General features: G+C 47.1%; 2 protein-coding genes across 2 annotated transcripts in view; one reads left to right on the top strand and one right to left on the bottom strand.

Annotated features, from left to right (window-relative positions):
• LOC144155805 (natterin-3-like) overlaps window positions 1-12412 on the top strand; it is a 54558-nt gene that overhangs the window by 16653 nt on the left and 25493 nt on the right. The window lies entirely within an intron of this gene.
• LOC144155806 (natterin-3-like) lies at window positions 4619-10144 on the bottom strand. Its single transcript, XM_077687482.1, has 3 exons — window positions 9985-10144; window positions 6362-6573; window positions 4619-5008 (listed from the first exon to the last, which is right to left on the bottom strand). The coding sequence occupies exons 1-3, from the start codon at window positions 9998-10000 to the stop codon at window positions 4760-4762; spliced, it is 477 nt and encodes a 158-aa protein (XP_077543608.1). The 5' UTR covers window positions 10001-10144; the 3' UTR covers window positions 4619-4759.

Genomic DNA, 12412 nt, shown 5'->3' with positions numbered 1-12412 from the left:
CATGCGGACGCCTGATTGCGACTATAGCTCGCGCAGCATCTGCTAAGCCACTGGGGCAGCCAGGCTGTCGCAACGTTCAGCACCATGACAAATTTCTTCTAAAAAGGGCAATTAAGGCCATCTCAAGCAAAAGAAATATGCTACCCAAGCGAGTCCGCTAACATCCCCCCTCTCCTTCCTATTTTGAGATCTTTGCTTTTCAAGGGGCGTCGCGGAGGGGCTAGTCTGGCGGCGGAGGTGCATCAACCTGCATTAATCGTCGGCTTTTTATTGAACCATGATGTGTGACTGTCTTCCAAGCCTGTCCGCTAACATCCCCCCTTTCCTTTCTTTGCTTTTCAAGGGGCGTCGCGAAGGGGCTAGCCTGGCAGCGGTGGTGCATCAACCTGCATTAATTGTCGACTTTTTATTGAACCCTGATTGAACCCTGAAGATTTTTGGAAACGTAGAGCCGCCAGCAAGGGGCGCAAAAACATGGTTATGTGTTTGCGCGATTAAACTTCATCTGGCGCCTTTATATGTATTGAGTGCCTCCTTCGTCTACGCCCGTTTAGCACCGTTTTCTTCTTTCCAGTGAAACAATGAACCAACTAAAACTGCATCAAATGCAGTTCCGAACAATAAAGTTTGTTGTCGATGGTGGGTGACAAACTTCTAGTATGAGCTCCCCTGCTGACCTTATCACGAATTCACGCTCCGGCAACACGACGGCAAAATGGCTGGCTACGCCCCCCTGGCTACGCCACTGCTTGTTGCTGACAGTTTTCCCCTTATCAGCACCATGTATTAGGCCGATTGTACACACACACACAGGGAGAAAGAGATAACTGCCTATTACAGCAAAGCGCAGAAAGGTCTGCCGGTATGTGTTTACCGACTTTCTACTCAATGGGATGGGAAAGAAAGACCGTACCAAGCTTGTTCAGATTGAAAAGGAAGACGACGAGAGGAAAAAATAGCGGGACCTTTAAGTGTAGTTTGCCCATGGGGAGCCCATAGAAGGCCGCCTATTAAATCATGTCAGAGACGCTAATACCCTTTAGTAATGAAACTGGACGGACGAAGGAGAAGTCTGTTTACTAAAAGAAAAATTTGTAAAGTTACCGTCCCAGGACTCATTAGATTAAAGTCAGTGCTGTCATTTATGTATCTAGGTATTTTTCTTGGAACTTAACCTGGAACACTCATATAGAATACATAACAGGTAAAGCTTTTAAAAAACTGGGCCTTCTAAAACGACGTTTACACCTTCCAAATTCTGAAACTAAACTGCACGCGTACTGTTCTTTAATTCGTCCTTCGGTAGAGTACGCTTCTATTATATGACACCCGCACCAGGAGTATCTAACAGCCTTACTCGAGTCAGTTCAGAGCAAAGCTGCTCGGTTTATTCTTCCGTCTTATTCCCGCTATACAAGTGTACCGAAAACTTCCGCTATACCGAAAACTTCTCTTTTCGCAATTCGAAGAAAATACTGTCGCTTATCATTTTTTCATGCTCTTTATCACAACGGTTTATTGCCTTCAATCAGTCATGTGTATCCAGCTACTTACGTATCAGCCCGCATCGATCATGCGCATAAAGTCAGGCCCATATTCGCGAAAACTAGCAAATACCAAAATTCACCATTACCGCTTAGTATTGCCGAGTGGAATATTTTGCTTGCCAGTGTGGCAAACCTAACCGAGCTGTCCTCGTTCCAGAGTGCTCTGCTAGCGTTTTTAGAAAATGAACAACCGCTCTAGTTCTGTATCCATATTCTTTTGTACTTTTTTTACACCATTTATGTTTGTACTGGCTTTTCACCCTGCAGTCATTTGACACATGTGACTTGTATGCAATTTTTGTTTGATGTGCAATCCCCCCCTATGTAATGCCTTTTTGGCCGTTAGGGTATCTCAATAAATAAATAAATAAATAAATAAATAAATAAATAAATAAATAAATAAATAAATAAATAAATAAATAAATAAATAAATAAATAAATAAATAAATAAATAAATAAATAAATAAATAAATAAATAAATAAATAAATAAATAAATAAATAAATAAAAATCTTCTGTATGAAACAGCACCTTGCTTCTCTATAAGCAGTATACTCTAGCAAAAAGTGGTCAGCTGTTTCAGGAGATCCCTTGCTGCCGCAGTATGGTTTAGTAGTTTAGCCAAGACTAAAGAGGTACGAGATCGTTGATGCTGTGTTTGGGTGCAAGGGATGATACAAGGCCTCCAGCTCGCGCAAAAGCCGTCGACAACTGCATTCTCAGCTCACGTTCTGCATTGTGCAGGCCAGCATGGCGGTTGTCCGCAAGAGGCCAGATATGGTTACACCGACTCTAAACGAGTGCATTTGTCGTAGCGGTAGCATCAGTTTTAGCGAGGAAACTCTTCCCAATATTTCACATTTGTGGTCCCCTACAAGCTTCCTCACTCATTTCCTGGCAGAGTGCCAAGGAATCCACTCCAAGGTTAAAGGGACACTGAAGTGATTTGTAAAGATTGCGGGAATACTAGCGCAAATTCTAGTCCGGAGTCCATAGGCCATGTTTCGACCACTCTGAGTGCGTTTACGCGAACTCATTTAGTAGAAAAATCAATTCGAAAATTCTGTCTTCCTCCCTGCATCCTCGCCATTTTCTGTGATGTTTTCGTGTAACGTCGGGAGGAGATGACTTGGCTTGACTGCGCTAGCTGTACGGCTAGGGCTAGCCGACCTTCCGACAGAGTCAGTCGGTGAGAAACTCTATGAGTCGGCCCAGCGTTTCGCCCGCCGGCCGCCGACGGGTCGTCGCAATTCGTTCGCTCAGTTGAAACTAAGCCACGACATGTTTGTCGATGGAAGAATGTGCCTTTCTTTACTTTGTTGGTTTGTACACTGTATCAAGCTCCAAGTTCAGGCCGCTCCACACAAGCGCTGCACGAGCACACATGCGACGCTTCGCTGACTGGTACGCTAGTAGAAAAGCTAAGGCCATTTGAAGACAGAAGAGTCAGCTAAGTCAATATAGGTACTAAGAAAATAAAATCAACCGAAACTTTTATTGTACAGTGGAAAGCTAGGGAGCAGGAAGCCCTTTTTGCGCTGGGTGAACAAGCACAGCGGTCAGTAGCACGACCACACATCTGCGAACGCTTTTCCGTCTAAGAAATGCAATTGCTAGACGTGAGCTATTGTGGAAATTTGGGGGACGCTTACTGCACGAGCGCTATAAAACAAATAGTCACCTAAGCTGCTTGAAATGCTAAAACTAAATAACAGTGTAAACTGGATACACATTATATTTTTTTATATTTCCAACGCTGGTAGCGCTGGCGTCTGGAGCGCTAGGTATGTTATTTTACAAGTCGCAAGTTCGAATTCCCGAGGGCACATGCTTTTTTTGTAAGTTGACTTTTTCGTTTTCGGCCGATGTTTTCTATACTGAATTCACCATTTTTGGGCCGTAATGTTTACTGCTCCACGAACTAGTACACAGAACACGCGCAGGCTGACACTGACGTGCTAGCGAAATCTCGTTGGCGTGCTGTTGCCATAAGCACCGACTGCTCGCGGGAAGTGGGCACAGGCCAGAATCAACAGACCCTTGGCCTGGTGCGAACGCGATTTTTACGATACAGGCATGAGTGAGGCAAGCTCCAACTATGGGGGAAAATCGCATGGCATTTGAGCGTCAGCGGTAACACGGAGGGCGTTCATTCACTGCGTAGGCCTCGGCTAGTGATTGCTACGATTCCAAGCCGTCCTGGGTGGGTTATCCTAGGCCTTTTACAGCCGACAACATGGCAGAAGCGCGATAGATTACTGAGCTATAGAAAATGCCCTTCCAACGATGCCGTCAGATGTCAAGCATGTTGTTTTACAGAACCGAAACCGAAACTTGTTTGAATGTTAATCTTGGACATCGTCCAATCACGGCGCATCTCCTCTCGTCGTCACAGCCTTTAGTTGGTGGGGCCACCGCAGACCGCGCATGGTAGTTTTTCTTCTTTCGCGCTTTATAAAATAATTACCGACTTATCAACCGGATAAACGTTGAAAAGTGTGTTAATTTGAGCCAGTCTACGCAGTGCAAGCGAAAACGGGAGCTTCACAAATTCACTTCAATGTCCCTATAAGTGGCGCCCTGCTACGTAGCAACCGCGATAAAAGTTGGTGCGCCGTATACAGGACCTGGAGAACTAACTGTCTTTAAGTGAGTAAAAATCGGCCACTAATAACGGAGGTTGGTGAACAATAATTGCGGATAGCATTTTTGATGTCACGAAGCTCCGATGACATAGATGATGATGCCCGATAGAGACAATACTTGACCGTTGAGTTTTGGTGTCTATCTCCTCGCGGCCTGGGTCGCCCTCAACAGATCGTGTTCAGGTCGTTTGTTCACGCTACACAATGGGACGAAAGCCCGTTCAAAATAAGGTGTGAAAGCGAAATGAATGGCACTGCAAAAAATGTATGCAAAAGCCGCCACACATTGTAATTCGTGGCTATAATTACATCTTACGCCATGCTCGGCCGCTTTTCTTGTTTTTTTTTTTTTTTTTTTGCAAATTTACCAGTTCTTTGGTTCCCTGGTGCTGTAACGTGTGGGCCGCTTTCCGAAGCAGAAGCATAATTAAAAGAAATAACGCACGAATGTTTATTGCAGCACACAAATGCTAGTCGAGATCATCAAGTAGTTGATGCACCTCAGGAGCAGTCATCGGCCACACTGGATTGCTCCTTTCGGCAGTGTCAGGGAGACAGCAGCCAGCCCTCAGAAGCTGAGCGTCTGGATGACGAGCACTTCGTAGTCGGAGTAGCAGTGCTCCTCGCCTCCGTACGGGATGGACAGGCATTGGCGGGAGGGGTGCACCTTTCCGATGGTCAGGGTGCCCTCGTGGTATGTGCGGCCGATGAAAAGCGGCTCCCCGGAGGTGCACATGCCACCCTGGACGGCCCCGCTGGGGAGCGCCCCGCCGGAGGATGGAACCCACGCGAACTGGGTGCCGTCAGAAATGAGTGCCTGCGACCGTACACGTTCACAATGAATGCCCTGTTTTCCCCGCTTTTAGTGGGTTAGCGTTATAGCTCTGAATAAAACTTCGAGTACACCGAAGCGCTGTTTGGAGTTGTTAATGCGGAAGCCTTAATACCGAATTGAACGCCACAGGGCGCTCTGCGCTGCGCAAAGGCGCCTGGCTTACCGGTGACTGCTGCGCCGAAAGAAGAGGGGATCAGCAGCGCCTGGATTGCGAAAGTCGGCGCGGTGCCTACTGAAATCAAACCGCTTTAACCAGCGGTGATATTCAGGAAAGCGGCAGCAGAACAGCGGCTGCGGTCGCCGCCGCCCTCTCCGCTTTCCCACGTGCAGTAGCGGTCCCAGAGATTGGTTGGGGGGGGGGGGGGGGGGGGGGATTTTTGGGGTGGGGGGTGCGAATAAAGAACCGCTCCCCTCTTTGCGTTCTGCGGAGGAGGTGCTAACCATGCAGGCATGTACGCGTGTGCGCACAAATCACAAATCACCTCGCTGCTTGCGCACAAATCACTTAGCGGCATAGTGGTTTTTGGCGCCCCTTAGGCGGTGCAACGGCTGGCTCGAGCCCTAAATTCTGACGGTCGCAACACGTTTGCGACCTCGCACAAGTGGGATTTAACCTCGCGCAAGTAGAATACTTCAAAAAAAAAAAAAAAAAAAAAAAGAGAAGCTGAGGACCACTTTGGGGGGGCGATCGCCGACATGGGATTGGTTCAAATATGAGCACTGCGAAAGATGCTGGCACTGTGCCCTCCAAAATTTCGTGTTCCCCTTCCCCCCGAAAAAGAAGATCAGTAAAATGATGTGGGAACCAAAAACCCGCTCCAACAACAACAACAACAACAACAACAAAAAAACATCTGCTGTGTTGAGCTACAAAATAGTTTTTCTAAAATGTCTAGAAAGAAAGGAAACGGAGAAAAATATGGTGCCAAAGGTGTAACCCGAAGCCCCGACCGTCGGGTAGCGCGTCCAATGCCTCCAATAGAGCTTCAAGGAGGGCTGTATTTGCGACATTTTATTTCACCTGTGCTTGTAAAGTGTACGCAGGCGAGGAAACTGGTCGGTATCTGAAAATCCATACCTCAAAATCGTGCGTGCTGATCGTATCCTCTGTGCTTTCGCTTGTCTGTGTTTGTTATTGACGGAATAGCTGTTTTGACAAACAGCTCTAAAGATGGCATTTTTAGGGTCAGTCTTCGCAGGTAGTACAATCATTTTTTTTTAAAGGTGGTGGGTATATATAGCGCAATTATACTAAAATGGGTGAAGTAACCCCGCCCTTATTCAGCGATATCGGAAAGGCGCGCGTAAGCAGCCTGGACGGTCCTGTACACGCACCTGATACTCCCTGTGGCTGTGCTCGGCGCCTGCCGAGGCCACGTAGCAGCACCGGTGTGAAGGCACCACCTTTCCCGGGATCACCTCGCCGTTGTGGACTGCGCGGCCTATGTAGATGGTCTCGCCGCTGTCTTCGCCTCCCGGCACGGCGTTGTACGGGATCCGGTCCTCGTAACACATCACCCATTCGCACACGGTCCGGTAGGTTTGCGCTGCGTGGGCAGTTTCCAAGGGTTCCAGCACATCGCTAAATACGCACGCGATACAATGCATTCAAACAAAGGAATAAATACTGCGCGAAACAATCGCGCTCGTCCTGTCTCCCTCTTGTCTTCGTCCTCGGCTTTCGCGCACTAATTTATTTCTTTGTCTGTCACGAACCAGCAAACCAGCAACCAAGTCCTCACGATGCCCTCAGAATTGCGCAGTGCACTTTTAGTAGTGAATCATCTTATGCATCAGTAGCCTTTAAGCGAAAAGATATGCTGCTCGGAGCTTTTTTTGTGTCGGACTTCCCAGTAGATCTGTGCCTTATTTCGTTCAGTCCCGCGCCGTTTATGCCGCAGTGGTTCTCAGCCATGACTGCCCCGGCGGGGACCCCTTTGGGCTTGCGAAAATGATAGGGGACCCCACGATTGAGCATATGCTGATCGGTGTTATTATGTCAAACAATTTGTACTTGAATCTACAAGTCTTTGAACACTTATATGCTGCCTTTTGTGGGTCTGTTTCTCGCTCCTCATAGCTAGCGTCACGGTTGTGCGGCTAGCAGACGTTAAAATATGTGCTACGCCGAAAAACTAAACGCACATGTAATGCGGAGAAGCCACCTTTTTGCATTGCAAGAAAGTTCTGGCAGAATCGAGAAAACAATGGCGGGGGAAAAGTTTTGAGAGAGGCTTCGCGGACCCCTGAAATGTCCTCGCGGACATCCTGGGGTCCGCGGACCCTCATTTGAGAACCACTGCAACATGTATGTGACCACTCCCGTTCGTCCTACCCTTTGTCCCGTACGTTATTTTTTTACTTCTGAGAGTTGGTCGAAAGGGCAAGGAGGCCATTCGGAGAAACTCAATTGCAAAAGGAGGATCAATGAAATGTACAAAATGGTGTAAGTTATTTCACGCAAAAAAATAAAAACAAAAATCCAGTGTCTCACTAGAAATATCTTGCGACGAGATATAAAAAAACAAAAACAAAAAAAAAAGCTGTTCGTGATCCTCGGCGATTCTGAAGAAAGCTTTCTTTGCGACGAAGAGGGAGGAGTTCCTCCTCCCAGCCCTCCCATTAAGTACAGTTCCCTACGTTGTAGAGGGGAGCTAGTGAGGGTAAATAGCCTTGTTAACGGAGTCGGAAGGAAAGGATGGAGGGGGAGGCAGATGAGGAAGAAGCGGAGATTCGTTTCAGTTCAGCAGCCTCCGTGAAATCTCCACTTACCCCAACAGCGTTTGCAGCTGTGCGGGATAATCTAATTTGTCGCATTTAAAAAAAAATAGCTTGGGTAAATTGCTTCGAAAATTCGTGGTGTCACAAACTGACGGACAGATGGTAGTAAGGAGCGCTGGTGTACCAGAGTGTGATTCATTTCTCTTTTCTGCTTTAGCGAGGAACTTCCCTCGCTGTGCGCAATACATAAGCTATAGGCCCGTTATAAGAGGTCGATGCACGGGCATGGAGCCAAAATTGTTTCTCAGTTGTCTTTGCTGCACGTTTAAAAGACAAAGCAGAATAGGAAACATGGCCTAGTCAAAATATTATATCGAAATACAGACCCCGCCAACAGACAGGCGCATGTGCAAATACCTCCCAATATGATTTCATCCATTGATTTTGCGTCATTCATTTTGTGTAATCACGTTGAAAATTGTACTGGGTTGGCGCATCTTTAGCAAGCCGCTTCGAGGCACTTATAATATCATTCGTATATAAATGTATGGTATAGTAAATTTTAACACAAAAAACATATTACGTTATATTATAAGCGATATTTAAAGATAACGAACGATGGTGACACCTGCAGTGAGGAAGTTGTACAGCAACCAGTTAAGACCAGCTCTCACAACGGCGCTTTCAGGAACAGTTTCTCGCACGGATTTCATCACCGTGTCTACCGATGCGACTGAAACGGAACACGTCACCGCCACCGGCAAAACGTTCGCCCACATTTTTTTATTGCGTCCTCTCAGAAACAGCTGGCAAAGTACGAGGCCCTGCCTTCAGCAAACTTCCTCGTAAAGCCCTTGTCACACGTGACGCGACCGCGCCACAGGGTGCAGGCAGTGAACGCACTTTTTTTGTTTTTTTTGCTGATATCCAAGCGTAATGGCAAAGAAGGATACGCTTGAGATAAGAAGTGTGCATGGAGATCATTGCACATCGCAGGCGTGTCCCAAGTGCGGGGGCTCTTGTGCACCGTTAACGCGAATGTTGCGAGCAGTTGCCGAGTAGGCTGGCGAGTAAAAGCCGGTGCTTATCGCTCTCGATACTGCGTGTACTTTGAATCATAGTCACGTGAACAGCCGGCTCTACGTGGAGCGGCTAAATATGGACGCCGGCGACGTTTCTTCTTTTTTCTAGGGAGGGGGGAGTGGGAGGGGAGGGAGAGGGAAGGTCACGCACCGAAGGTACACCTGTCTGTCCGGCGTTGAAACTCTGGGTTCGAGGTTCGGTTCAACTTACGAACTGGTAAAGAGCGCTGTACGTTAAGCCACTCTCCGAGGCAAGCACTTTGCACACGGCCGCATACTTCTTTACGATTCTCTGACATGGTTAAGGCGATTCGGTGAGGCAGGACGCCCGAATCTGGGTAACAGTATCGGCGAAGTCGAGATAAATCGCGAAAGCACCGTTACTTGTAGGCCTTGAGTTCAAAACCTTATTGTTTTGAATTGAAAGCCCACATTATCATAGTGCCACAAACCCATCGCGGGCCAAGAGGCTATGTTCGGCGGGTGTTCGGGTCGTCTGGGCTCCAGTTCCTCCCGTTGCGTCCCTCGGGAGTGGGGTGGAGATGGGGCAAGGGCAGGAAATTATAAAAGCGTACTGGGCTCTTAGTTCTCGTCGAAAAAAACCTTGTCGAGCAGAAATCGATGAAATGCCCGTCTTCCAATTGCGAGTTTTTGGCGAGCTTTCCTTTAATATCTAGCGAAACATGGTCGGCTTTGCCAGCCTCTCTGCTTCACTCACAATCGAGAAACGGCCTAAAGGTACGCCACGCGTGCTGGAATGCTGAAGCAAACGTACGATTTTAAACAGGTTGAACTTTGAAAAAGGTGAAGGCAGCTTCGAACTGGAGCATTGTGTAAGAGTGCTTCTCCTGTAGAAGCGTGTATATTTCCCCAGATTCCTCCCCGTTACTCCCCGTCATTACTCCCCGTCAATCAAACAAAATTTGGTGCTTAACGCTTAGCTTGATTATAAGGCACGGAGAATTTAGGAAAAAAGTGCTGACACTATGAATTTAGGACGGTAAAACAAACCATCGAACGGAGAGTAACAAGAAAGATAATGCGAGCTGCCCTAGTTCACGCTTGATGTAAAATTATACCCGAAAGCTTAGGGCTGCAAATGCGATCGGATGAGCGAGCAAAAATCAGGCGCCAGTGGCTGCAAGGCTAACTCACGTCCATATCCGGCCATTGTGTCCCGTAAGAGCGGCGCCTCTGCAAGACAGACCCGAGTGCTATCGCTGGGCAAAGTGACGCTCGTAAATATATCCCGCGGGGAGGAGAAGGTGAAGGGAAGGTACTCGAGATAAGCTTTCCTGCGCGAGGGGCAACGCTCGTGCAAACTCGTGTAACTTTCACCTCGCGCCGATGACGTGGAGCTAGCGGGCTCCGCCTACGTCCGCTGCATACGAGCGCGCTCTTTCCTTCACTTCTCCTATCTGTGACTTTTTAACCCTTGAGTTTGGGAACAATTTTTAACGCTTTGAGCGCAACGCCCCCCCCCCCCCCCCCCCCTCTCCCCTTCTCCTTCTGCTGTGCACTAAACTTACAAACGACGGCAAAAGAAAACAAAGAAGCAAGAAACTCATACGGGTGTTGGGCGTGTACACAAAAAATATTATTTGGTGCTACAGTCACAGATAAAAAGACAGAGTTATTTATGCCCAGGCGAAACGATCTTTACTAAGGCTTACCGGATTTGCCGCCCCCCAAGCTGCGTATTTCCAAAATCACGCGCGGATATGGGATGCTACTTTGCATACACACAAAAATCATTAATTTGCTACGAGCACTATACCCCTCCACGTGTGGTCATCGGTATCGTACGACCTTGTTTACCCGGCTGACAAACACCGCTGATCCGCCATATAACGTGAAGGCTGGCGCTTACCCACGCCCGCTCCCCTACTTCACAGCCAATCAACCGCATCTACGTCGACTCACAGGCCTTCGAGAGCCATTGCTCTTCGAATTTGAAACGACATCCTTGCACCTAGTTGCACTTTCTTGCGCGACCCCACGCTAATTATGGCTGCACTGTTTGCCTCGGAAGAGAATCGTCCGTCACCCCCGCGTGACGGGATTCCGCCAGTTATCTTGTTTTCGGCCAACGTTCTATAGGCATGGTGGAACAAAGTGTCTCAAGATAAAAAAGATAGTACCCCAATCGCCATCTGCCTATCGGATCGGGCGTGTCAGTTCTTTAAACCAGCTTCATGACCGTAACTTGCTTTTGCGGCATTGACAGGTAGAAATTTTGAGGAGAGCTTGTTGCTGGGCTAGTTGGTGCATATCAAGTTTAGAAGAAACCAGCCGAACATTGAAAACAAAGGACTAAGTGTTAACAAAGTAGTGACAGGGACACTTCTGGGTCCCGCAGTGTCCCTGTCACTTCTTTGTTAACACTTAGTTCTTTGTTTTGAATTTTCGGCCGGTTTCTTCTAAACTTGATATTTGCAGCGAAAATGAACATGTTGGAAGGAATGAGGGGCGTCTCACATATCAGGTTCCTCTTTTTTGGCCTAAGAGTGCCAACAATCGCAACACAAAGAATAATAAGCAGATACAAAAGAAAAGAAGAAAAACAGGGAATACGATTGCTGCACTCGAGCAAACAACTGCGCTGCACCCACTACGAAAGGCCGTTCCCCTGATATAACTTCTAGAGAAACCCTTGTCTATTCTTTGGCCCAGGGCGTTGGCTGGTGCGCGTAGATATACGCGCACTAATGAGCCAACGACACTACATGTGCTCAATGGCTCATACAATGATGCGCCTCGGCTAGTGGCACCCCGACAAAAAATTTCCCACTCATAATAGTTAGCCTTCTCCATATCATGGTAGCTTATTAAAGTACACACAACGATTCTATTTGGGCCCGAAGTCAGGGTGTCGATGCTGTTTTAGTTCATTCTTGGTTTGGCTTTAAAAATAGTAACGGTTGAGTAGTGGATTTTTGCCTTCAACCTGCTCATGAGCCGGTTTGCAGCGTACTTTCAGCACTGTTAATTATTGTTTAACATAACTAACTGATTTGTACTTCAGATTGTAATTTTTTTTAAAACTCACACAGTGATAGAAGTTCCTATACCTGACTAAATCATCCGCGTTTCTTTTAGATATCAAGCGCCAAGTCCTGACTACCCTTTTGAAGGATTAATATATTTTACTGTTATTAACCTTCAAAATGCAGCGGCAAAAGAAGTAATGTGATAAGCTGAAATAAATAGGATGACTTAAAGAAGTCATTGGCGTAATCCTAGGAGGAAGTAAGGTACCGTTGTTGACTTGTATCTGTTAATATATTTTGTACCCCATTTGTTAATTTTTCTCGATCGTGCAATGCAGACACTTCAATGGCGGGCAGCCTGACCTTCACCTAGCGACACAGAAAAGAAGGATTCGATTCTTCTTATAACTATTACGGCATAATAACGATAGAACAATACAAATATCTGGACAACTTGCATTCATCAGCTTCGAAGCGGTGCTGGTAAGTTAGAACTTCGATTGTTTGTCTACACGAAAACTTGAAATTTTCGTCGGAAGCCGTAATATTCAATGCGGTCTATACACCACATTGACCACTGACAGGTCTGCGGC

Source organism: Haemaphysalis longicornis, unplaced genomic scaffold, assembly GCF_048455015.1.
Source record: "Haemaphysalis longicornis isolate Haplotype H1 unplaced genomic scaffold, Haemaphysalis longicornis Haplotype H1 scaffold_1, whole genome shotgun sequence".
In the NCBI taxonomy this organism is placed as follows: Eukaryota; Metazoa; Arthropoda; class Arachnida; order Ixodida; family Ixodidae; genus Haemaphysalis; species Haemaphysalis longicornis.
This window is presented reverse-complemented; position numbering and strand designations above follow the sequence as displayed.